General features: G+C 44.6%; 3 protein-coding genes across 7 annotated transcripts in view; 2 read left to right on the top strand and 1 right to left on the bottom strand.

Moving 5' to 3' along the window:
• Positions 1-1,721: 1,721 nt before the first annotated feature.
• On the top strand, positions 1,722-4,999 carry Atg13 (Autophagy-related 13). Of its 2 annotated transcripts, none has more exons than XM_043422413.1 (5): positions 1,722-2,966; positions 3,050-3,401; positions 3,593-3,776; positions 3,854-4,163; positions 4,399-4,999. In XM_043422413.1, the coding sequence occupies exons 1-5, from the start codon at positions 2,808-2,810 to the stop codon at positions 4,609-4,611; spliced, it is 1,218 nt and encodes a 405-aa protein (XP_043278348.1). In that variant the 5' UTR covers positions 1,722-2,807; the 3' UTR covers positions 4,612-4,999. The 2 variants fall into 2 exon arrangements, with proteins under 2 accessions (XP_043278348.1, XP_043278347.1); XM_043422412.1 differs by having other exon boundaries at positions 1,729-2,966; positions 3,854-4,172.
• A 103-nt stretch (positions 5,000-5,102) lies between these two features.
• LOC122412673 (SET and MYND domain-containing protein 4-like) lies at positions 5,103-9,093 on the top strand. 3 transcript variants are annotated; one of them, XM_043422411.1, is made up of 12 exons: positions 5,103-5,515; positions 5,642-5,826; positions 5,988-6,225; positions 6,309-6,492; positions 6,567-6,891; positions 6,983-7,229; positions 7,306-7,646; positions 7,727-7,800; positions 7,897-8,009; positions 8,080-8,371; positions 8,455-8,620; positions 8,696-9,093. In XM_043422411.1, the coding sequence occupies exons 2-12, from the start codon at positions 5,807-5,809 to the stop codon at positions 8,838-8,840; spliced, it is 2,145 nt and encodes a 714-aa protein (XP_043278346.1). In that variant the 5' UTR covers positions 5,103-5,515; positions 5,642-5,806; the 3' UTR covers positions 8,841-9,093. The 3 variants fall into 3 exon arrangements, with proteins under 3 accessions (XP_043278346.1, XP_043278345.1, XP_043278344.1); XM_043422410.1 differs by having other exon boundaries at positions 5,103-5,527; XM_043422409.1 differs by having other exon boundaries at positions 5,103-5,826.
• Fur2 (furin-like protease 2) overlaps positions 9,083-24,037 on the bottom strand; it is a 117,960-nt gene continuing 103,005 nt past the window's right edge. The window contains exons 3-16 of one of the 2 annotated variants that reach the window (XM_043422407.1): positions 16,069-16,173; positions 15,759-15,965; positions 15,333-15,627; positions 14,947-15,119; positions 14,164-14,829; positions 13,507-13,723; positions 13,345-13,424; positions 12,950-13,227; positions 12,670-12,857; positions 12,339-12,587; positions 11,794-12,262; positions 11,210-11,691; positions 10,911-11,131; positions 9,083-10,824 (exon numbers count right to left, since the gene is read on the bottom strand). In XM_043422407.1, coding sequence (XP_043278342.1) covers positions 10,717-10,824; positions 10,911-11,131; positions 11,210-11,691; positions 11,794-12,262; positions 12,339-12,587; positions 12,670-12,857; positions 12,950-13,227; positions 13,345-13,424; positions 13,507-13,723; positions 14,164-14,829; positions 14,947-15,119; positions 15,333-15,627; positions 15,759-15,965; positions 16,069-16,173 — 3,738 coding nt within the window. In that variant the 3' untranslated portion in view covers positions 9,083-10,716. Of the gene's footprint in view, positions 10,825-10,910; positions 11,132-11,209; positions 11,692-11,793; positions 12,263-12,338; positions 12,588-12,669; positions 12,858-12,949; positions 13,425-13,506; positions 13,724-14,163; positions 14,830-14,946; positions 15,120-15,332; positions 15,628-15,758; positions 15,966-16,068; positions 16,174-24,037 lie in introns of both variants that reach the window. The other variant, XM_043422406.1, reaches the window with a different exon arrangement.

Here is a 24,037-nt window from a genome sequence, read left to right as displayed (position 1 = left end):
ATAAATTGCTTCTCAAGCTTTTAGAAAAATGATTAAAGCTTCCTCTATGAGGAAGCCAAAATGAAAAATATTGCACCTCATAGAGTAAGCTTTGAGCATCGTGCATCTTGATCATCTTGAGGAAGCAATTTGCAAATTTCAATTTTTTACAATGTTAAGGTAAAAAAAATTTGAAACATCGAGAAGAATTTATTGCATGAATCTAATTACGTTGTTAACACAGATCGCGTTGATTTTTAATTATTAAAACAAAAACACGCATGCACACACGCAGTAACCCGCACGCACAAACATCCGGACATTTTTTCTAGATATGATTTTTCGATGTTTTTGGACATTGACGAGCACATTGACATTGAAAACTGGAAAAAAAAAATTTCATCGTCACATAGAAAGCGTCTCTATGAGAAAGCAAAATTATATATTTTTCAGACTAAACAACTGAATTTCATGAAAATAATTATAATTTTGTCGTAAAAGTACAAAACCTTGAGAATTTACCCAGAGGTCAACTTCAGCTTTGAACAACTTTTGAAGGAGTAAATTTATCAAAAAATTTCAAGAGACCTTTTCTGTAGAGCGTTCGATTTTATACAAAGATATGAGTTTGTCATTACTGTGAAATGAGATGTCCAAGAAAGAAAAAAATAATTGTAAAAAGTAACAAAATTCCCTGTGATTTAAATGGAAAATGTATCTTCGTTGGGGCAAGATTTCTTACGAATATTAAGGGCTTATGATGATGGATCTATCCTTTTTAGACGATAAACTAGGAGGGCGTAGCAAGAAAAAAATAATCAACTTCGTAAATAACGGATTATTAAAAAAGACACCCTGCCCATACGGTGGCTCCCTCAAACGAAAAATTTGGTCGCCAAATATTTCGTTTCTCTTGGCAACAATCAAGCACCGATGGTGGGGAAAACGTACAAATGCTCGTCATCGTCGTGTTCTGTTTTACGACTGTCAATACGAATGTTCCTAATTCGGCGAGCAGTGATGAGACGTTATTGTAAAAAAAAATTTCGAATCGACTCTATATAATAAGGAAACAAAAAGAAAATCATCACTATATCCTTTTACTAAAATCTACAACTTTGTTGTCTACGCTTCGAATTACTATTGAACTTGCCGTCGAATAATGTGTGATTGGGTGTATAGAAATCGAAATAATATAGAATGGATTTTGTATAGTGACCGACGAAATACAATCGATTCTGTTATCTGTAAATCTAACGAGACTAAATCCGTTTCCTTTTGTTGTGTGAATTTTTTTTGTCCTCATCACTATTAACAAAACAATTATACCGGGTGAACGACGCGAAGAAAGGAATGCGCGAGTGAGTAAATATTTTGAGCGTTAGCGAGCGATGGGTGCAGAACTTGACACACAAGAACAGACGAATTGAAGTAAGAGAACGGCCTACAGGTAGAAATGTAACGGATGAAAAAGTCGACTGTGGTAACAGAGTGCGGTGACGATAATCAAATGTGTATTAGCTCACATTTGTGGTGCTTTTTGTCAACCTCTAACGAATCCTTTAAAAATGCAATCCATTTGTTGGCCAGAATTATATTCTTACACGGGTCAGGATCTTTAAGCTTTTCGAACTACTTTGTCAGAACTTATGATACAACAATATATAACAAGCATCACATATTGTGGTTATTCTTGGAGAGGTAAAGGGTAGTTTTAAAGTCAGTGAATAAAAAAAAATTGGAACGATATTTATTTATACTCGTGTGCGGAATAAGTCAAGTATAATTCGTCGATCTGTAGCGCCACTGCTGACTCTTCGGCGGATAATGGAACTGCAATGTCATTCGCGTAATTTGTTTGCTCATTCGATATCTTACCGACTGTTGGGGTCGAAGTCGGAATTGAACATTTCCAGCTGTCGGATAGTTAGATTTTGGATCGTAAATTTATAATAACCATATTGACACGCGCTGAATACACAGCTGTCTCTATATGCGGTCTTGGATACACAACTACATCGTTGACGTTATCGTGATCGTGCATTACAGTGAAAGGCGCAACTGTCATTGTAGTGGGGGTTATGCAGTTACGGTGCAGTCAATGCATACGCCAATGCTTCCAATATGGCGTACGAATCAGTGCGAATTCCATTGAGATGTCGGTGAGAAGGGTGGTGGTGGAGGTATCATCGTTGGAATCCTTCGAAATAGTGTTTGGTCGTTCAGGCGTGTAACGGTTATGCGTACAACCGACGGTTCGAGTGACAACCACGTTGATAACGTTAAAATATTGTACTTTTACTGACCGCTTTCGAATTTTTCTCGTGATTGAAAGAAAAATGATTTATTTAACCTGCAGCCAAGAAGTTTGCTATTGCCGTGTTTTAAAATATCGAAATTGTAAACTGCTGTCATCGAGTTGCTTAATAAAAGAAGAAAAACGATAAACGTAACAATTTCGCGGCGGCATGCCCTGTGTCAGTACGGTCAGTACGAAAGTGACAGTTGTTCGACCATAGCAGCGCCTCCTTATACTTATTGAGAGACTCGCCCTCGGTTAAAAACTCTTTTCGGGGCTACTATTTATAACAACCCAAGATAGATATTGACATCGTCTGCGGAACAATCGTAAAATAGTCCGCAGAAAAAAACACTGCTCGGTGGTGAGTTGCGATGTATCGTCATCGAGGACGACGACTGGGACTCGGACTCGGAGGCGCCGCGTGTTTTTCACGCAACAAGCAAGCATCGATGCCATCAGTTTTGCGATTCGATTGTGTCTGAGATAAGATAAGCTATAAATAAACAAAGATTTGAAGTTCAATGAAATGTCATCAACGACGATGAAATTGAGTATGCAGGACAAAAAGGATTTGGATAAATTTACAAAATTTCTGGCCCTGAAAGCGGCTCAGATAATTGTTCAGTCGAGAACAGGGGAAAAAGTCGTGACTAAATGCAAACCTGATTCGTCAGGAGCTGACTGGGTAAAGTTCTTGCATGAACTTTGCTAGTTTTATGTTGTATGAGTAAATAAAAGAAAATAAAAGTATGTTGCTCTGTTTTATAGTTTAATCTGGCTATACACGATTTGCCGGATGTTCTGGGTGAGGCCAAAAGGGTTCTTTGCGGGGAGCCGGTTGTTGGCTCGTCTGTGCCTTTGTGCATTGAGATCTCCTTGAGAACGGTAGAAGGAGACAGTATGGTATTGGAAACTTGGAGTCTTGGAGTTCTGCCTGAACAAAGTGATCCTTCCATAAGGGTCACTTACACAGTTTATAACAGAATGGGAATTTTATTGAAAAGTCTGCTTTCGATATCGAGAGTAACACCTGCTTACAAATTGAGTAGGCGGCAGGGTCCGGATTCGTATCATCTCTGCTACAGAATATACATGGGAGAGCCACAGCTTCACACTTTGGGTAAATTCTTCTCTCTGGAGTCTTCAATTGGTAGGGTCCCAATTTGACAGCGGCCAAGTGCCAGAGTTTTTCAATTCTACATTATGTATACTTGGGGACTTGGCTGCTGTTGAGTTGAGACCCTACCCTTCAATTCGTCTTCTGTATTTTTTGTGCTCTCTCTTTGTCACAGCATTTTTTGTATTTTACAGGTGACAACTACAAACACGTCAGAGTCGGTCAACTTTGCACTCCTGTGGGTACGATACATCTGTCAGTTTCCTATCGAACAAAAATGACTATATCCCCGACTCATGCCAGTCGCGATTCTATAATGCTGAAAAGTGATCATTTTCATTCGGATCTGAGTCCTCGTCATGCTCGTTATCAACAAAGGTCAGTTATACATTGTTCTATGGCTGCTCCAAGGATTTTTCTGATTCATCTATATTGAAGAATGTATTTTCTTGCAGCGAGGAAAATTCAAAGTCCCTGAGCGATACAATAAAACTTGGTGCTTTCGTTGTTAACAAGCAAGTGATCGTTAATGAGGAAGATCTTCCTATACCGGATGTTCCTTTCAGTTCGTTACTTACTCCCCGTCAGACTTCTCCACCACCGAGTTCGATCGTTGAGCCTACGAGCACCAATCCAGCGGCGACAACGACCACTGGTGAATCAAATTTCGACAGGCCTGAGAATGCAACACCAAAGTGCAATTCGAGGAGTGGTTCCAGACGAAGCAGCTGCTCTGTTACAAGCGCCAACGATGATTTCATTATGGTAGACTTGGTAATTATTTATTTACGTCCCGAATTTTAACTCAACCCTTGCCCAAAATCCCGAATATCAAAGGGGTTTGTAAACCGTGATGAAACTACGATGAATTGATCCATAGAGAATCACATGATACAACTCGAATTGTGCCACTAACTTACCTTTCCTTTGTGTTTCGTTGAAATATGAGCAGAGCAGGAAAGAGCGATGAAGAAAATAACGTAAATTTATGTTGTTGCAGAAAACTCCGTTCGCCGGTACAAACACAAACGGCGATCTCGGGGCATTTTATCGTGAGTGCCAGAGCGCACCACAGCTTCAGGCCTTCACGGAAGAGAGAACTCTCGCTGATCAAGTGGGTGATCTTACCAAGCAGCTAGAGACTTTTGAAACTAATATGCAGCGATACGACGGCATACTCGCGTCTCTGTGCCAAACTGACAACAGTAATTAATTGTAACGTCATGCGCAACTATAACTTAAGAAAAAAATAGCGACTCAAACTATTGGAATGGGGGAAGAAGAACTCCGAGTTACTCTCTGATTTTATACGTATAAAACATTTGATCATAGTCATGTCGACATTGATTATCGGAAGTCGGCGCTAGAATCGTATGCAAAAAACGGTCTAGAGTATTACTATACTTGCTGACAACTTACAAATGCAGCTCAGAAGTAAGTTTTCTCATTGAATCATTGTTTATTCATCGCCCAAACTGCGAATAAATTATACAAACAACTGTTACTTGTACATAATGTAAATTGCACGTACGCGTACGTCGTTGTAATTTTTATTATTCACATGTTTAAGAAACATGAAAAAATGAATTGTTTGCAACAAACGGAGAGTGCGGATATTTTTTTCCAAATAACGTCCTTCCCACTGTACGTATAGCTTTTATTCAAGAGTATGTAGTAATGTATCAGCTGAAATGTATTTGAGTCAGGAACTCCATTTGTTGCTTTTGTACGTACGTGTGATATGCATGCGGCAGTGAAATCAACTGTTTTTGCGATAGTCGGTCACACAGTTATCTGCTTCGTTGTGTTATAATATATATATATATAATATAGAGGTTAACCTTTGCAGGACGGATCTGGTCGAAATATCGACCACTAGTTTGGTCGGGCACTCCACTTGAAAAATTCATCAATATTATGCAGAAATTTAGTGTAAAAAAAAAGTTCGATTTTAGCGTAAAAATCCCCGTCCTTAAAAGGTTAACAATGTAAACAGAGTAGAACGGTAGAACCGATACAATTATATACCTTGTCGCAGGCTGTAGCGCGCAGGTGAGGTATTATCGCGGTGTTGTCAAAGGAAGGAACAACGTAGCGGGGATCCGTATTTGTTTGCGGTGAATACGAATGTAACGTTGCAAAGTTTTATACTATTTGGTATAAAAGCAAACAAAATGAGTACGTTCGATGTAAAGTTTGATGAACCCGAAAGATTGAAGGATATTTTCTTATCGTTGATGAAGGATGATCACGTGGTGTCAAGAAATCAAATTCGGGATGCCGATAGGCCTCTGTCACAGGACATCCCGGCACAATGGCAAACGGAGTTCGAACACATTCACAGACAAATAGATAAAAGATCATTAGCTCCGGAAGAGTTGACGGAAAAGGGTTATTTCGAATGGATAATGGCTAGAAATGATGTACGGTAGGTATTAATCATGTCCTTGATGATCCTGAAAATTTTGCTGCAGGTTTCGTTGCTATTGTTTATTTGATTGTTTTATTGTATGAGGGAAAGTCTGAAAATGTTAGAGTTAAAGACAAATCAGTCATTGGGATGCATTTCAAACAATCGTTGCTTTGCAGTACAAACATAATGTCATGGCTCGGTTTGACAAAAGAGAAAGGAAAAAAATCGTTAAAAGATCCAGAGAGAGCAAAATTTTACAGAGAGGAAGGGAATGCATTCTTTAAAAAGCAGGATTATTATTCCGCAATTAAAAGCTATACGCAAAGCGCCAAATATGCTACTCTGAAAAATAATGATTTTTCTACCGCCATTGCCAACCGTTCAGCTGCATTCTGTCACATGCATAGATATCAGGTAACTTGGCGCTTGGTATTTGATGCGCTTTGGCTTTTTGTCAGTAGTTGACTCATATTTTTTGTTTTATTTGCTTAATTTAGGAAAGTCTTCAGGATATAAAACTGGCTATCGATTGTGGATATCCAGACGTTACTATGTGGAAATTATATCTACGAACTATAGAATGCCATCTTGGTTTGGGAAACATCAAATTAGCAGAGGAAGAGTTAGACAAGTTGACCAAATTACTTGATAAGGACATTGAGGGTGTATCGTCGATGAAAAGTAACTCACAGAAAGTTGTAAATGTGACAAGGCAAATCATTTTGAGCTGGATTAATATGATGCTTTTATTTTAGACACGATTCTGAAGAAAGCAAAAGACCTGATGAAAAAACAAGAGAAATTGATGCAGCCTGATAGAGATGTAATGAGTCTCGCAAATCATGCGGTTATAAACCCAGAAGATATGTTACCAAAGAATGAGCAATTCCCTTTCGCGTCGCCATCGTTGATACTTAAAACGTGTCCAAACCGAGGGAGATATGTAATAGCTGGAAAAAGGATAAGAAAAGGAGAGCTATTGTTTGTGGAGAAACCATTTGCATGGGTTCCAGTGACCGATGGAAATAATGCTTCGCTGTGCGCACACTGTTGTGGGCCCATGGACCTTTCAAAGATTCCGTAAGTGCAATGAGAATAGCAAACGAACGTGCCGCTATACTTGATTTTTTTCGTAAAAGAGTGCTCGCCTGACTGTTCGAAATGCCTACAGTTGCAAAGGATGTTTGGAGGCTCTGTACTGTAATCGTACCTGTTGGGACGAATCTTGGTCGTATCACCAGTGGGAATGTCCCGGTTATCACATGAATCTCTGGCAGCAGGTCGGCGTCTCCCATTTGGCTTTCAAAATTTTCATTGTATCAGCCACAACCTCCAATGTCCGCTCGTTCAACGACGTTCATAAGTTGATGACAAATTCGGACAAAACTAAACCTGCTGATATGCTTGGCCTTGCTATCGTGAGTGCATTTTCTTCCCCTTTTTTTCATAGTCTTTATCGACCTGAGATATCTTACTCGAAACATGCATTTTCAGGCCAGTCTCATGGTGATTCTGTATATGGAAAAATATACAAATTTTTTCGAATCCGTCAACGTTAAAGAGTGTCTTGTTGATAAATTCGACAATAAAAGTTTGGGTCTCGAGGACATCGACGTGTCGACGGTCGAGGGAAAAAAACTTTACGTCGGTACAATGATTTTCCGACATTCACTACAGATGCTCGCAAACGCTTACGCCGTGACCACAATCGATGCATCTACCGAGTCACTGATCGAGCGTGCAACTCTCATAACGGAGCAGCAGCGTTTAGCGACAGGGGCTTATCCATATTCGTCCATGTTGAATCATTCCTGTGACCCGACAGTTATAAACTCGTAATATTTTTTCCGTACGTGAAAATCAATTGATTAATGAAAATATTCTCTCCATTAACAAAATCCGTTGCGCGCGACAGGTTCTGGAAAAATTGGCTCATCGTTAAATCTTTGAAAGATGTTCCGGCAGGCCAAGAGATTTTCAATTGCTATGGTTCGTTATATATCAAATATTTCATTGATGGAAAGTAACGAAGCGAGTTCGTACTTTTTTTTGGGCTAAAAGGAAATGTTTATTTTTATTCTGAAGGACCGTTCTTTAGACGAATGTCCAAATCCGAGCGGTTGGTCGATTTGTCGCAACAATACCATTTCAATTGTCAATGTGAGATTTGCGGAGATTCGCGTTTCGATTATTTTGCGGTAAGCTATTGGTGTAAAAAAAATTTGCACTTCAATCAGATTCCATGCATATCTTATGGATTTTTTTTAGGAACGTTTCAAGGGACTCAAGTGTCCAGAGTGTTCAGGTTCATCGGGATTAACTAACGGTATCCAACGGTGTTACGATTGCGGCGCAACAAGCAACGTTGATTGTCGCGATGCTCTGACCAAAGCTCAAAGTCTCTTCGATCAAGCAACGGAATTTACGGAAGCTGACCAACCAGAGCGAGCGATTGCGTGCCTTAAAAAGAGTCTAGCTATACGACAGAAATATCTGTACAAAAACAACGAGGATATCGCGAAAACTCTAAACGAATTGGGACATAACTATACAGTTATCGGTTAGATTTTTTCTGATTAATCTTATAAGTTTCAACGAACGAAAAAATTTCATCTTTTTGTTCGTTGCCCTTGTTGAAAACAGAAGGTCAGTGCCTCGTTGCATTGTCCTATTTGAAGAGAAGTCTTTCCGCTATCGAAGAGAGATATGGCTCGGACAGCATCGAAGTTGCCAACGAGTTGAACCTGCTGACCGACGTGTGTTTAATTTATCTTCAACGAACGTTCAACCGAACGACCGACGAATACAGGTAGCTCAAAGACTTTGATGCAATAGCGTCGACCCTGCTTCATCATAATCATGATTTATTTTCTTACAATTTAAGAGATACTTTCCAAGAAGGACTTAAGTACGTGGATCGTATGGTGAAAATAGTCACTTTGACGAGCGGACCTTGGTGCAACACCTATCAAGAAGCTAAAGAAAAAGAAATAAGATTCCATTCGCTCCGCCAATGGCTTCGCTTTTAGTAGCAATCCGTTTTCAGGACGTATACTCTCCCCCCTTCTTCGCTCCCTGGCATTTTGTATCTTGCAACACGGCAGTGATTATCATTATTCATATCCAACCTTTTATTTTATTACCGACAGTTTGTCCTTATTTATGCTGAAAGAGCAATTATCTATCGAGGATGTTTATATTTTTCAACTTTGCTCTTAAAACTTTGTTCCCTTTGTGATTAATTGAAATTCTAAAATAAAATGAAAATCAATTTAGTAGATATATATGTATATATTTATAATTGCGTTCATCATAAAAGTACAATAATAGCATTATATCAAATCACAAGGAGAAATTCAATATTCACACGATAGGCGCAGATAGGATTAGTTAAGGTAGATTTTCATTGCAGTAGCAGCAGCGAGCGATTGGGTTGTGTACATCGGAGTTCAATTAGTTCCGTATCTGGCCTTTCGTTTTTATTTTTTCATTCTCGGGGAACTATCGTCGTTTTTCCCCTCTCGTACGAGTTACAACTTGTGCCTCTTACGAACGAAATGGGGAAATTAGGGCTGGTACACAATAATATATGACGCTCAAAGTGTCGTATGAAACAAATAAAAATGAAATAAAACACGTAGACAATAGAATAACAAATAATTACAAAACGCAACTTGCGACGGTCCCTGGATAATCCGTACAGAGAGTGTCTTCGATGCGTCCAATAATTGGGCGATAACGCTAATTCATTTGTGTCGAGAAGACATTTTTTTCAGATATTGGTTTTTTAAATTTTTTTCGGGCGTGTGTGTTGACGAACTAACGGTCTATCGCTCGAGAATATTATCTTGAGTAACCGGACACTGGCCCATAAATTTACGTTTTTTTCACACTACATTTACTCATTTCAATTCCTCAAAAGGTTTTTCCTGCCTCCCTCCGTCTCGCTCTCCTTGTACTTCTGTTCAACTTCTGTGTGTACGTGTAAGTGTATCTATGCATGTTGAGTTTTTTTTTTTTACAAATGTACATTAAGAACGGCAAGAGAATACCGATTATGTGTACGCGATGAATCGTTGTTTTTCTCGCCTTGCTCGTATCGTCCTTTTTTTTTCTAACCGTATCCACATACACATTTTTCACCATGCGGAAACGCTGACAGTTGTTGGTATTTGAATAAAAATACATCTTCATTTCACTCTCTTGCCAAGATGTATTTCTTTTTCCTCAATTCGGTGAGAAACGGCTTTTTAATACTTATTTTTCGTCCGTGGGATACGAGAGGTACAGGGTTTACGGGTGTGACTAATCAGGCACTTAACAATATCCCTTGATTCATTGGTTGCTCGCTTTCGCCTATACCCATCACGCGCCATGGATACCCTGGATGAATCTCGATGCATGTATGTTTACCGTTACTTTTTTGACTCACAATAATCTCCACTGGCACACGGAGGAGAGAAAGGAAAAGAGAGAGAGAGAGAGAAAAAGGGCAAATCGCTTGAACGCCGATCACATCGCTATTATCATTATCATTATCATTATTATTATTTAAAAATGTCAGATTCGCGCAAGATTCATTCGTCCCTCCTCCTTTCCCTCTCTCTTTGTCTGTCTCTGTCTCGCTTTTAATACGTTCACTCGAGCCCCGTTGATCCGCGCTCGAACATAGGAAGAGCACTCGTTGGAAAAGAAAGTCACATTCACTGCACAATTGGTTCGATCTCGTTTTTTCCGCTTCGGTTCTTCTTTTACGAGTGTAAGTTTTTATTAAAAATGTAGAAGAACGAGTAGCGCGGGCGTTGTCGCATCGGGAGCGATATATCTGCGATTCCATCAAAGTTCAAGAGCGAAATCGGCGACGAACGTTTTTGCCGAGTGAAAAATTGAGATTTTTTCATAAGTTTAGGTCATGAGTTCGCTCGTGTCGTCTGCATCAGCATCGTCCGGCGGTTCCATTCTTACAGCAAGTTTCGTATACCCGATCGTTGATTCTTTTCGCTTGGAGGCAGCCTGAATATACGATGAAAGAAAATAGCATTGAAATTTGGAACGAGTTACTCGTTTCTCTGAAAAAAATATTTAGCTCCGAGGGTTACCTGAAGCGCAACGAAAATTGCGGCGAAGAGCGCTACGGAGGCGAAACAAATGGCAACGGCCATCGCAGTTGCAGCGGTTGTCGCGAGGGCTGCCGAATCTGGGGAGTTACTGTCAAACATTCCTGCTACGCTACCGCCTGGTGCGAACTCTTCTTGGTGCTCTGGAAATTCAGATCCAGGTACTCTTCGTTTACCAGCCGGCGAGCTGTTCCTGCAGCCACCTGTGTGCGAAAGTGCATAATGAAAGAATCAATAATGAGTATTTGCCGTAGGGAGACTCGGGAGAAACGATGATTTACCTGTTTCCGGATCACACGGACAGCACTCGTCCGTTTCGGATTTTTTTGTCCCCCCGGGACAACAGGGGACGCACTGATTATTGAGCTTATCGAGACGCAAGGGTGTGGTGCAAGCGGCGCAGCTAAATTTACCGGGACCGGAGCATCTCCTGCAATCGGCGTGGCACGTTTTGCACAATTGAGTCAGGGGATCGTAATACTGAGCACCAAGACATTCCATGCACAAACCACCGTCCAACATCGAGTGATTGGGACAGGAAGTGCACTCGAGAGGCCCCTCGCCCTTGCACGTCCGACAATAATGATGACACTTTTGGCAACCGTAATTCGATTTGAAGAAACCCTCAGGACACTCGGGATGACATTCACCCGCAGCCAATTGCCAGCCTTGCGGACAAGTTACGCACTGATCGCGCCGTGGTCCCGAGCACGTTTTGCACGAAAGGTAACACTTTGAGCACTGTCCGCGATCGCTGTAATACCTGAAAATTATAAATCAATATTTCACGTGTTTCCGAGAATTTTCACGGACGCAGCAGCAGCAGCAGCAGCAGCAGCGAGAAGGCGTCAGCGGCGAAACTTACCCTGACGCGCACGAGGATCTGCACTCTCCGCTTTGCAGTTCGAGTCCTTCCTGGCAGGAAGTACAATTGAGTCGAGAAACACAGGTTTTACATGTGTGCAAACAAGGAGAGCACACGGATCTCGAAGGCTGGGCGACCGAGTAATAGCCGTCGTCGCACTGACTGACGCATTTTCTCCCCTGAAGCAAAAGCGAGCCTTGGCAAGAGACACAATTTTCATCGGTAGGACCAGCACAGGTCTCACACGTCGAGTGACAAGGTTTGCAGTGTCCGTCCTCGTAGTACTCGGAAGTGTCGCAACGAGAACTGGCCGCCGGAGCGCACTGGCCTTTTTTGTTAAGATTCCATCCGTCGACGCAGCTCGTACAAATTCCCGATGAGCAGCCCGAGCATCCGGGTGGACAGGGTACGCACTCGCGTCGTTTTTTGTCCGCGCTGTAACCGGGTGGACAAGAGGCTCGGCAAGTACCTGAAACGCGAGGAACGAGGTCGAACGAGGCATCCGGAGGGTGGTATAATCGTTTGAAAAATCAATATTGACTTACCCGCGTACGAAAATAATCCTGGACGGCAACTTATGCATCGTGTCTCGCTCGTACCGTTACAAGTTTCGCAAGTGGAATGACAAGGGGCGCAGTTGTAATCCTGGGTCTCGTACGTACGAGTCGGACAAGCGGCGTAACATCGGTTCTCGTGCATAACGAGATGGTGCTCGCAACTCGTGCAGTGGTCCGGTCGGTCTTGGCAGCTCGCACAGTTCGCCTCGCACGGTACACAGGTGTTGTTTTCCGAATCTGCGTAATAATTAATGAGAAAGAACCGATGCGGCGTGCGATTCGGGTCACGGAGAAAGAGAAGAATCGAAAGACAACGTACTCTCGTAATAACCATCGGGACACTGTTGCAGGCAGACAGCTAGATCGGTCACGCGGAGATGAGCGGGTGCACAGGAGAGACAGGAATCCTGACCGGCGCCAGCGCAAGTTTCGCACGATTCGTGACACGGCCAACATACGCCTCCTTGATTCGGAAAACTTCGGGGTGGGCAACGACTGACGCAAGTGCTGCGACGAATGACGAACAAAAGATGGTGAGAAACGATTTAAGGATAAAGGGTAAAGTGTATGTTGGATAATAAAATAAGTTTTTAACGCACTTGTCCAATCGATGCGTTTTACAAGCGACGCATTGAGTCGGTCCTTTTCCATAGCAGCCCTGATGATCGCACTGAGGATCACAATCATGGGAGATTCGTCGCGAGGGATCGAGCGAGCCCTGGAGCGAGGAGGACGCAGCATCATCACCGGTCGCGGCTGACGGGCTCGCCCGATCACCGGGGAGCCGATTCGTTAAAATGGGAGCTGCGGAGCCGTCCAGGGTTGCGACCGAAGCATCGAGGTTCGAGGCCGAGCCGACGTACGCTCCTTGATACGTCTGAAAGGGAGACCGATGAAACAAATCCGAAAAGCCCGCGTGCCCTCCCCTTAGCGGAGGGTCGCCGCGCAAATCGACAAATCCGCGTGTATAATCAGGCTCCGAAAACGTCCGTACCGGATTAAATGGGCGAGTTCTTATCCTGATGGGGTTCGTCGCGGTCCCATAGAATATGAGCTGCCACTTTTTCAGAATTCCTGTAATTCGATGAAATACAATATTAGCAACGTCGTGATTCAACATTTTTTTTTCTTCCTTTCCGCGAAGACTAATACTCGCCTGGTGTATTGACTCTTCTGTTTCCGGCGTTGAGGATCTGAAGGGTCCACCGGCCGTCGGCCTTTTCGCCCCAAAAGTGAACGCTCAAGAACGGCCAGTCGTCGAAGTTGGAGCTGAGAACGTCGCGTGGTCTCTCGAAGAGGAGCGTCGAGGTAGTGCCCATCGGTGAGGTCAGGAGCAGCCGCAGATTCCCGCGTGGGAAGAACCGCAACGAGACCTGCGTCAACGTGCCGTCGTATACAAAAGTTTGATTAATTATAGAACGAGGGAGAGCCGCGAAGGGGAGCGTTTGAAGATCACACAGCGGTCGCGCGCGTGGCATTTTTCTCTCCCCTGTGCTGCGTCCTCGATGCGCCGCAAGGTGAATCGAATGAAAAAAAAAAAGCATTGACATTTTGTTTCCCCTCCAGAGGTGTCGAGAATAATCTATATTCGTGGCTCGATACACGAACAATGAGGCGTCAAAAAATTATCGAGGTTGCACACTCTCGAACGAGCGCCACGGGGGAAAAAAGCGACCGTCATCGATCGTGTTTTTCCCTGCGTTTCCCTCACCCCCGGAGGATCGAGTATGCGCGTTGGGTGAAACAATAAAAAAAAAAGAACGAAATGGAAGAGGAAAAAGTAAATGAGTAAGAGCTGCATGAAAAAGTGTACCTTGCATTGGACATGTTCGAGAAATCGAACCTCGTTGAGAGTACCGGAACAACCGCTGACGTCCATATAAACGCTGAGGGTGTAACCCGGCGTAGAATCGATTGATCTCTCCTCGTTGATCTCTTGAGACTTACAAATGTGCTGAGGTGGCACGTTGGTCCACTGTTCGGCCAAATCGACCATGGCACCGGCGTCCATCAATCCGTAACCAAACTTGTGGGATACTTTTCTCTTGACACCGTTGAGAATCCAACCGGGCTCTTTCTCGAGAGGTGCCGAGCGCGAGGTCAAAACAACGAGATATTGCATGTCTCGCCATGTGAGGCTGGGATTGGCCTGAAGAGCGAGAGCGGCTATTCCAGCGGCGATGGGAGCCGAAGCCGAAGTTCCGGTGTGCTCGACCGTGCAAATGTGATCGGGACGCAGTTTCGCGTCCATGTCAACGGTCGCTACGCTCTTGTCGTTTCCCGGTGTGCCCGACGAGTACGTTGAGGCCAGAGTCGAGCTGCATTCCTCCAGATACCACGGCTTGTAACCCCCCTGAGTCGCGCTCGATATCGAAAGCGTGAATATACTGTTGGTATAACCGTCACAGTTGCAGGAATCCGTGTGTCGTCCCCCGTTGCCCGAGGCCCACACGAAGATCGAGCCTTTGCCTCTGCGACCCTGAATAAGCAAATCAAAGTTTTTATCTTCTCGCAACACCCCCCGAGATCTCGGAAACAGAAAATTTTGGCATTTCAATGATTCGATAAAACTATGAGCAAAACTTGGCGTACTCACGCTCGTAACACCGTAGATAAAAGCTCGCCGAGCGAGAGGTCCGGGTCCGTCGACCGTTTTGCCGTCGTCCTCGGGCCCCCACGAAGCGCTGTAGATGTCAATGTGATCTGGATTTAGACCAAGGGCGCGTGCTTCGACCGCGTCATTGACAGGACCATCGAGCATTCTTACACCTGCGCGTCAAGGGAATCACGTTTTTTTTTATATTTGCGCTACAAAATGAGATAAAAATTTTGTCGACCGAGATGAATTTCGTATTTTGTCACGTCAACTATTTTATCATTGAACGAACCGCAAAGTATAATATGCGCTCCGTACTGCTCATAAGCACAATCACAATTAACCTCAAGGCGAATGGAAAAGGAGAGAGAAAGAGAATAATTAACCTCCTATGCTCGAGTTGTAGGCGACTCCGACTCCGCAGTACTGGTTGAAAGCGATCGCGGCAACCTCGCCTGCGCATCTAGTCCCGTGCTTGTTGTCACCGTTGTCCCGAGGCATGGGATCATCATCATTGTCGTTTATGTCCGTGCTCGCTTCGTGGTCGTAATTCAACGCTAAATCAGGATGATTCGTTTGTATACCGTCATCCAGGATCGAAACAACGACACCTTTACCCGTGTAACCCTTTTGCCACGCGGGACCAATGTTCATATCGAACCCGTCCTTCGCTCCACCGTTCTGTATAATTAGGACGAATGATTTATCGGATCGCTCGGAGCCAATTAGCCGTGACAAGCCATCGAGGCTCGAATCGACAGAGGGAGAGAATCGAAACGGATAAAGAGGAGGGAGAAAATGGGAAAACTCACCAGATACCATTCCTCTTTGAAGAGAGGATCGGTGAAGAAATTCTGTAGGAGAACGCCGCGATTTCTTTGACGATGAAACGGGGCCTGATGTTGTTGACTGGGATAAACATCGAACACCGACGAATAATCTCCATAGCCGAAGGGAGCTCCGCCGTCGTAATCTCTCTTTTTACGCTTTCTTTCGTGTTGTTGTTGAAACCAGTGTACCTGGAAAGGAAAAAAAGCAATAACTGCATGTTCGCAGAGAAGAAACGGGGAAAAGACGCGAGTGAGACTCGATGGGATCGTGCGAATAGACGGTTAAACTCACCTCCGCTTCCTCGTTCAAAAGTTTGTGATGATGGTCGCTCGTCTCGAGGGATCTCTTGTGTATTTTAGCGTGGCTGTACAAATAGTAGTTTTTCAGTGATCCAATCTGCAACAAAGAAATTTCGTCGTTTTTTATAACTAGTTGAGACGAGTCGAGAGTGTACACGGCGGGCGTGCCGCTCGTTTCGAATGTAATTGGGGGAAATTTATTTAAATAAACGCGTTAAGGTATTAGTACCAGCGCCGAGTTTGCCTGCGCTGTTTCTTTCAACAAGAGACTCGAGTTACTTTCCTAAATTGGCCGGTAATTGATCATCGCTGGCAAAAAGAAGCCACTCTGCGCAAATACTCGGGAAGATATTCGTGGCGCGACTGTTTTCACCGGCCTCATGGCGACGACGCCGTTCACGAATAAACGCGTTTAAAACGTTTTTCTCGTACCACTCTTCGGTCCTTCCCCATCGTCCGGGTATCCGCCAGTTCCTTTTTTCCTCGGCAGCCGTCGGGGGTGGAAGAAGACGAAAAAAACAAAAGGCTGCTCGCTCGCTTTCTTTATAAGCCGTCATTCGTGCGGGAGTAAAATAGTCGAGAATCGCCAACGAAAAAAGTTTCAAACCCCAGTCCCCCACCCTTTTCGCCTCTCTTCCTCCGATTCGTTTCGCTATACAGGCACATACAGCGGGGAGGGAATAAAAAGTGTGCGAGAGACCGCGCGCGTCATGAAAAGCTCGCGGGACTCGTCCACCGCGCCTTCCTTCGACGACTCCCCAAGATATTTCTCGGGCGTGATGGGGCATGCATCGCTGCTTTCACCGGCTACCACCCCCTCGAGCTACCTCTTTTTCCGTACGTACTGTGTATACGGCAAACACGGACGTACACATTTTCATGTGAAAGCTGACAGGGGGATGACTGAAAAGACGCTTTTTTGTGCTAGTATATATTTAACCGACGAGTTCCAACCGTAATTTTCCAGCCGAGTCGTTTTTCTCGGGTGGGCCAATAAGCCTCAGCGGCTAAATGCGATGTCGTACTTATCCTCCCATCTCATGAAACACAAGGAGCGGGATTTGGAAAAGTCTGACAGAGACGCGGGCTTTCTCCATTTTTCACTCTAGAAAATTTGCTTGACCCGGAGATCGATGCGTATCTCGTTACTTCTCAAAATAAATTCCTGGCGAGCGCGCTGCTCTCTTCCGTTCGAACAATTTCCTCGTTCTCCTTCGCTCTTCCGTCCTCGCTTGCCGAGACTTTTTCTAACCGAGTTACCTTCATTTTTTTGCGCGATGACATCGAGTTAGAGCGTTAATGGTTACCAATACATAGAGGCATGATCGGGACAGGGAAGCGGAATCGACGCTTTCTTGTGTTCGTGTTTTAGTATCGGGTGAACGGCGAGGTCGCGCGATGTCTCGCGAAACTGCATGTTTCACCTCGCGATTTATATCTGTCAGCTTATCCGGCGGCAACGAGTTCCGTAAGTGGAGACGGAGGTATAAATCCGCGGAGAAAATCCTTGGGAAAAAAGGGGCGAGAGTATGAGACGACGGGGCGGCGAAAATCGTGAAAACCAGTAGAGGTAGAAAATTTATCGTCACCGTTGAAATCCCAGCGAGAGTTAAGGGGAGGAATACGACCTCTTGTGGGAGACGCGCGTGCACCGAGATCCCCCGCAAAGAAACACAGAAATACGTTTGCTACGTGCGAGCGATCCGGGCGAGTTACGTATGCGGGTGAATAAATATAAACGATGGATTCGGAGGGCGGGCGAAAGTAGTTCGGCCCGAGGCAGTTTCAGACCCTTCCGCTTACTTTCTATCTCCCGTTGTGCGCGGCTGCTTTTTAATGATGCAAACGGTAATAAGTACACATTTAAAGTCAAAGGAAAAACGGCGAGGGGGTCGACAATGTTGCTCCCGATCCCCCGCCGCCTCCTCCGTTCGTGTACATAAAAACGGACGAATGCCGGCCGGAGTCTATATAAATAATGGCAACTTGGTAGCGGCCGCAAGGGCGATGGATTTCGGTTTGCGATAACCTCCGTTGCGGCTCCGCGGGAAATCCATACCCCTGCGTGGGCTAGACACCTCCGCCAGCAGCAAACGCGAGCGCGAGTATCGCCTCGAAGAGCTTCGAAGCTCAACGAGCCCGCCGCGCTACCAGCGTTTCGCGACGTTTCCGCTTTTCTGTATCTCACCAGCCGCCCGTGTACTCGTCGACTTCCCTCCTCGGCGTTACAACGACCGAGCTTCCGGCACAACGGGAACGTATGCGCGCCTGTATATATGTACGCGATACATGCATGCATCCTGGCGCATATCGTAACGCCCGATGGGCTCTGCCTGAACTCTCGAGTAAATCAGCAGAGGTCCTCCTCGCCTCCGACCCCGAGCCGCGCGAACCGACTCGTGCTGTTTTTGGTACTCTGATAAGCTAGTTGGAAAACTCGCTCTCGAGAGAATGAAAGGGAACGACGACCGTTGCACCGGAGGTCGCGGCGCAAAGTTAATGTTTGCATCCATCAAATTGAGCTTTTCGTGTAAGTCGTTGAAACTATTGATTTCGTGAAAAGAGATCGAGATAATGGAAGGCTTTTTCTCAGTTTCTTTTGTCGAACGAACTCTGCCGCAAATATCTCAATTCCTTTTATAACTCAATCATCCGTCTCGTTGCACTGCTTTTTAAGTAGACCGATCCGCTCTTATATTTTTTCAGCATCGAGCGCATTTTTCGAGTTGATTTTTCAGCCATTTTCAAACAGTTTTCTTTCGCATCGAGAACTCGCGTACATTCGCTCCGTTAAGCTTTTGAGGCACGAGAGAGAAGCATTCGGTATACTTTCTCGTTTCCTCGCGCGTTCTTTCGCATTCCCTCCCCGCGAGCCTCTGCTACGTGCCGAGTTATTTATGTTTATTTGCTAAGAGTAAATACGCGATTTCACTCCCGCAACTTTTAAGCGCGCCAAGAGACGACAACGGTTCTTCACATTCACGCGCACAAATGAGAGCGTTATTTTTCTATCGATGAAAATGATCCTCGCTCTAATTTATACCGGGCCTGCGACACTACAAATTGCCCCCCGAGTTTCAATTTGTAATATCATTTAAGCGTTAAGATAGGCGTGGCTCCAGCGCCGAGGTTTATCGCGCAAAGTAGCGGAGCTTTGGAGAATTATTCGGGTGCAGAAGGGTCAGGAACGCTCTTCGTTGTAGCTTATCTCGCGGTACGTAGTGCGAGATAGGATACAAGGAAGGTCCGTACGCGAAGGATATCGGCGATACGTGTGGCGAATACTTATAATCTTGGGGATTTTGTCGTGGAAGGAAAACGGTTGTCGTGGGAGAAAGGGCGGGGGGGGGGGGGGGGGGGGGGGGGGCTTCCAGGACAAGAGGCGCGTAATGCTCTTTGATTTTCAGCGTCTTCGTACCAATGTAAAATCAATTCTTGTGTCGACTCGCCAATTGTCGGTGTATTTTAGAGTTTCGCGGAAAATGATACCGAAATGAAGATGAGAATTCGATGATAATTGTCATCTTTTCGTAGCAGCGGAACTAGAAATTTTGTGACGCATAATACTTTGAATGAAATGGACGAATCGAGTGTAAAGTTCTTTCCTTCGTATGGTTTTACTTTTATGCAAAATGTTGAGAAAAAAAAACGATGCAATTTCTATTTTATATTTACGGTAAAAAGTATTCAAAATGCTTGAGGAAATATGTATTCAAAGATGATGGAAAATTTACGGGACTTTTAGGATGAAAATTTTTTTTTTTTCTCTCTCCCGAGAAAACGGTTCATAATGTTCGACACAAATGGGTGGAGATGAAGTTCGTAGTCGCGCGGTCTCGGCAGGAGAAAACCTTCGGAGACGTTAGCGGGAGTAACGGGGCTGCGAGTAGCAGCAGCAGGGTCGGAGAAGAGATCGTAATGACGGGAAAAACATTTCCGCCACGACGTTCCGCCTCTTTTCTTTCGTTATTTACTATCGGCCTGCTTGCTCTCCGTTACTTTGCTATCCGTTCGATGCTTTCTACCTCGTACATATATATATACGTCGTCTTTTGAGCGCGTCTGTGTACAGCGTGTTCGCGTACTTACGACTCTGTATGAGATTGCGCCGCGCATTTACGCGCTCCTCGCTACCGATTGTTAAAACCGGCCATACTTTTTTTACTACCCTTTCTAGCATTGCTCTGGAAATCCCTAACGTTACGAATGTGAGCGCGCTTCATGGCGACGATATTTTCCATTTTAAGAGTCCGCGGTGGAAAATGCATTATTCCCAGCGATAAAATAGACATGCGAGCCCTGCTGCGTTCGTCCTCGAGATTTTTCACCCGATGGAAATGAATGAGATAAATTCGATGAAATATTTACTTTGAAGCGCGGCGAAGTAGATCGCGAATCGCGGGAAGAAAGTGCCGGCATATTTTTGAAGGTTTTCTCGAGAAAATTTCTATTAATTTTTCCGATTCGAAAGTTTCGTTGAGCGGGACAGCGATCGAGGAGCATCCCGCGTCGTCGATGCTTTCCTGCTCCTTTCGTCCAGCATGCGCGTCTCGATGTTTGCCACACGTTTGATAACTCGTTACGTAACGAGAATGCTCACGTGTACCGAATGCGAAGGTAGAGTGCGGAAATTCAAAGGTAAACGGAGCCGAAGTTTAAGAAACGCGATAAAGGAACGGGTCAAGGAGGGTACTGGAGAGTCTTTACAATTGAAGAGCCCGCTTACCAGCTCGTGGACGCAGAATCTTGCTGGTTCACGGACTATTCACGAAGAGGGAACGAAAGAGAGGGAAAGAGAAAGTGAGCGAGAGAGGCGAAGGATAAAGTTTTAGAGTCGGTTTCGATCTCACCGCGTTGGCTTCGACCGAGGACTTGTGGTTTCTACTTGGTTCCTTCTTTGGAGCTACACACCCATATACATGTATACCCCTCGCTGTACCAGTGTTCCTCTCCGTGCGGAGAGCAACGAGCAGCGAAGCTTCGACTCGGTATCCAATATCCAAGCTCTCCCGTGTGGACGATGATACCGTAAAGAAAAGAGCCACGAGGAAGAGCGGCCCGGCGGTGGTGGTGTACGGTGGTTAGGATCGGTGAAAGCTTTTCGACGTGACTCTTCACCGCGCGCAGTGCGGGTTAAAAGCTTCGAAGCTGTATACTCGACCTTTCTCTCTCTGCTCCCGCTCCCTCTGCCTCTGCCTCCTCTTCAACACTCGTACTTCCTTCGGAGATAAACTCGGAGATGACATTGAAGCTACTTTTTATAATCTGCTGCTGCTGGCGAAAACAAAAGTATAAACCGAGTGAAATCGTGCTTGATAAAGTTGAGAGAATTTCCTGGGGGAACGGGGGGCAGAACTGCTACGCGAAACTCTGCGTAGTTTGGACTCAGTCTGACCCACGACGGAGGAGATCTCGACTTGGGTTTCACTGGCTACTTCAGAGGGTATCGGATTAGCCCCATCGGGGGCTAGCTTCACCTTTTCATTGATTTTCAATCCTCATCGCGCCGGTTTCTCCGAAACTGGAGAGCCCGAATTTCACTACTTTTTTAATAAGCCACCTGAAACTCGCTTGCAATAAGCGGCCCGAAACTACGACGGGGTATTAATCATCTGACAACAAGTTCGTTTCGTCCGCTCTGAGCAAGATTGCTATCGATGTTTCATCTCGTTAAATTTACTCGGCTCGTATACTCGTCTTCGTGCAGAGCAGGAAGCGACGAGGCCCTCTTTGTTCGCAATGTCGCCGCCTTCCTAAAAGAACAATGACAACGGAGAAAAGCTCCGAGGGATAAAGACTTTCTTAAACCGGAAGGAATTATGCAGAGCTACATTAAGTATTAAAGTTACTCGTTTCGTTCACGGACGAAATGCGGCGCATAGCGTCTCTCTTCTTTCAAAGCTTCATTGACTGCGCGACGAGAATATTTTTACGGTGTAATTACAAACCGGATGGTGTACGATGGTGGAAGAATATTAATGAATTATACTCGCCTTCTTTTATCATTGTTCCTCATTTTATTATTCATTAGCATCGAATGAAAATAAAAATATCACGATAAAAATATGTTCCTGTGTAATGTTTTTAGCATCTCGTGTTTGTGCTTGAATAATGATTTCGAAGGTGACGAGAATTCGCAAGGTGCGTCGATTCGATTTTTAAATTTAATCGCGGTAAGCGTTATTTCTTTAACGTCAAAAAGCCGTTGACATTTTGAGCGTTTCAACAGTACAAGGGCACACCGGTAGAAAACAACAGTGAGAAGAGAGCGAGCTGTCGTGGTGATTTTTCTCCCGAACGCCCCAGGGTTATGCCAAATTGACGAAAGTAGCAAGTTTTTGCGGCGGCGTGTTCGATCCCCGGTTCGAAAGCCGGAAGCCTGGATTTTCTCGTCGCTTCACGTTTTTCTTGTTCGTCTTGTTCCCTCCGTACACGCGGGGAAAAATAAAGTTTTCTTATCGGCAGAGAGCCATCCAATTTTAGGCGTTATCCCGAGGTCGACGACCGAGCTTATTTCAGCATGTGCGAGTGTCTTCGCACGGCTTGGCAAGGAGAAGAGAAAAGTGAGAAAAAGGCATTAGAGAGGCTGAAGAAGTTCGATTGACACATCGCGGACAATCTACGCGTTGGTCACTTTGTATACTCTCTATTTTTTGTTTATCCTTCCAATTTGAATGTCCGAAAAGTCTGGAGAATCACGCCGACAAAGGCTTCTGCATTCTTTTCATTTTCACCGACACTTTTTTTCATTTCTGAAGAAAGAGAACGTGCTCGCGGGCCGAGGGTGTTGCGCAACAGTCCATTTTTCGGAGGCTCACCAGATTTTGGCTGCAATCGTATTCAACCTTCGTCGAAGGTGCGAAATAGTTTCGACGATTAGAATGTGTGAGTATGAAAAGAGCACAAAAGTGCTACTGATATTTCTGTGTGAATATGAAAAACCGTATGAAAGTAGTTTTTCGCGAGAAGGAGGAAATCCTTGTGCGCGTTGATTCAGCTCATAGGCGAGGTAACGAGTTACTCGCGCCCTCCGCGGAAGGCTAATACGTCAACTCGTACAGCTAAATTCGAGAAAAGAGTTGATGCGAGTGATCGTTAAATTTTCCTAACTCCCGGTGAAACTTTGCCACCTCGGTAAGAGTATTCAGAAGCGAGTCGGGTGAAAAAGACACCGAAGAGTCACTCGCTCGTTCCAGTTGGTGAGTTTTCAACTCTCATTCGCAACATTCACGAGCGAGAGTTAGGTACTTTTTGAATGACTTTTTTATACGAATGTCCCTGGGATATGAGACTAATTTTTTTATAATAATTTGTGGAATAAAAAGTTGAGCACTTTTTTCCGTTATTATCGATCAAATTTCCAGTCTCGGTCCGCGCAGCAGGCCGGGGTTATTCCGAACATGCGTTCCCGCAGTAGTGCCAGCGTGCTACTCGGATTTCCTCCTTTTTCTCTTACTTTCTTCTTCCACGCGGGTCACACAGTAGCGGCGAAATCTCCGAATAGCTGTACGGATTGCGAGAAATGAAGAGCGGGAAAGGGGACAGGGTTTTCCGCGGATTCTCCCGACCGCGGATATAACAGTGTGGAATTTCCAATTACACGATTCCGCCATATCGTGCGTGCCTTTCGATTCCTCCCCTCGTTCCTGTCTCGCATCCATTTAACTAGCGTATCCATCCCCAGGTTTTGTTTTACCAGGAAAAAAGCGAGTGCTCAAACTAAATGTACCGTTGAGCCCCGCACTCAGTTAATGAATTTCGAACGTTTTTTTTTAAACTTATGTTTCCATTCAGAGCTTACTTCATTACGGTCAATCCTTATAAAAGCTGTTGATGCAAAATACCCGGCGAAGTCACTTTTCATTATGTTGCCCAAAAATTCGTCTCCCATTCGTTTGTTTTGGGGGTTTTTCGCACTCTCCATTGATTCGCAACGAATTTTGTAATCGTACCTTCGTCAA

The sequence above is a fragment of the Venturia canescens genome, chromosome 6 (assembly GCF_019457755.1).
Source record: "Venturia canescens isolate UGA chromosome 6, ASM1945775v1, whole genome shotgun sequence".
NCBI classification, from domain to species: Eukaryota; Metazoa; Arthropoda; class Insecta; order Hymenoptera; family Ichneumonidae; genus Venturia; species Venturia canescens.
This window is presented reverse-complemented; position numbering and strand designations above follow the sequence as displayed.

Excerpts from the sequence above, each read along its gene's own strand:
- Atg13 (XM_043422412.1), top strand. The coding sequence starts at position 2,808 with ATGTCATCAACGACGATGAAATTGAGTATGCAGGACAAAAAGGATTTG. Across the intron at positions 3,777-3,853 it reads CATGCTCGTTATCAACAAAG|CGAGGAAAATTCAAAGTCCC; the intron begins GTCAGTTATACA and ends ATTTTCTTGCAG. Across the intron at positions 4,173-4,398 it reads ATTTCATTATGGTAGACTTG|AAAACTCCGTTCGCCGGTAC; the intron begins GTAATTATTTAT and ends ATGTTGTTGCAG.
- LOC122412673 (XM_043422409.1), top strand. The coding sequence starts at position 5,573 with ATGAGTACGTTCGATGTAAAGTTTGATGAACCCGAAAGATTGAAGGAT. Across the intron at positions 7,230-7,305 it reads ATATGCTTGGCCTTGCTATC|GCCAGTCTCATGGTGATTCT; the intron begins GTGAGTGCATTT and ends ATGCATTTTCAG. Across the intron at positions 8,372-8,454 it reads ACATAACTATACAGTTATCG|AAGGTCAGTGCCTCGTTGCA; the intron begins GTTAGATTTTTT and ends TGTTGAAAACAG.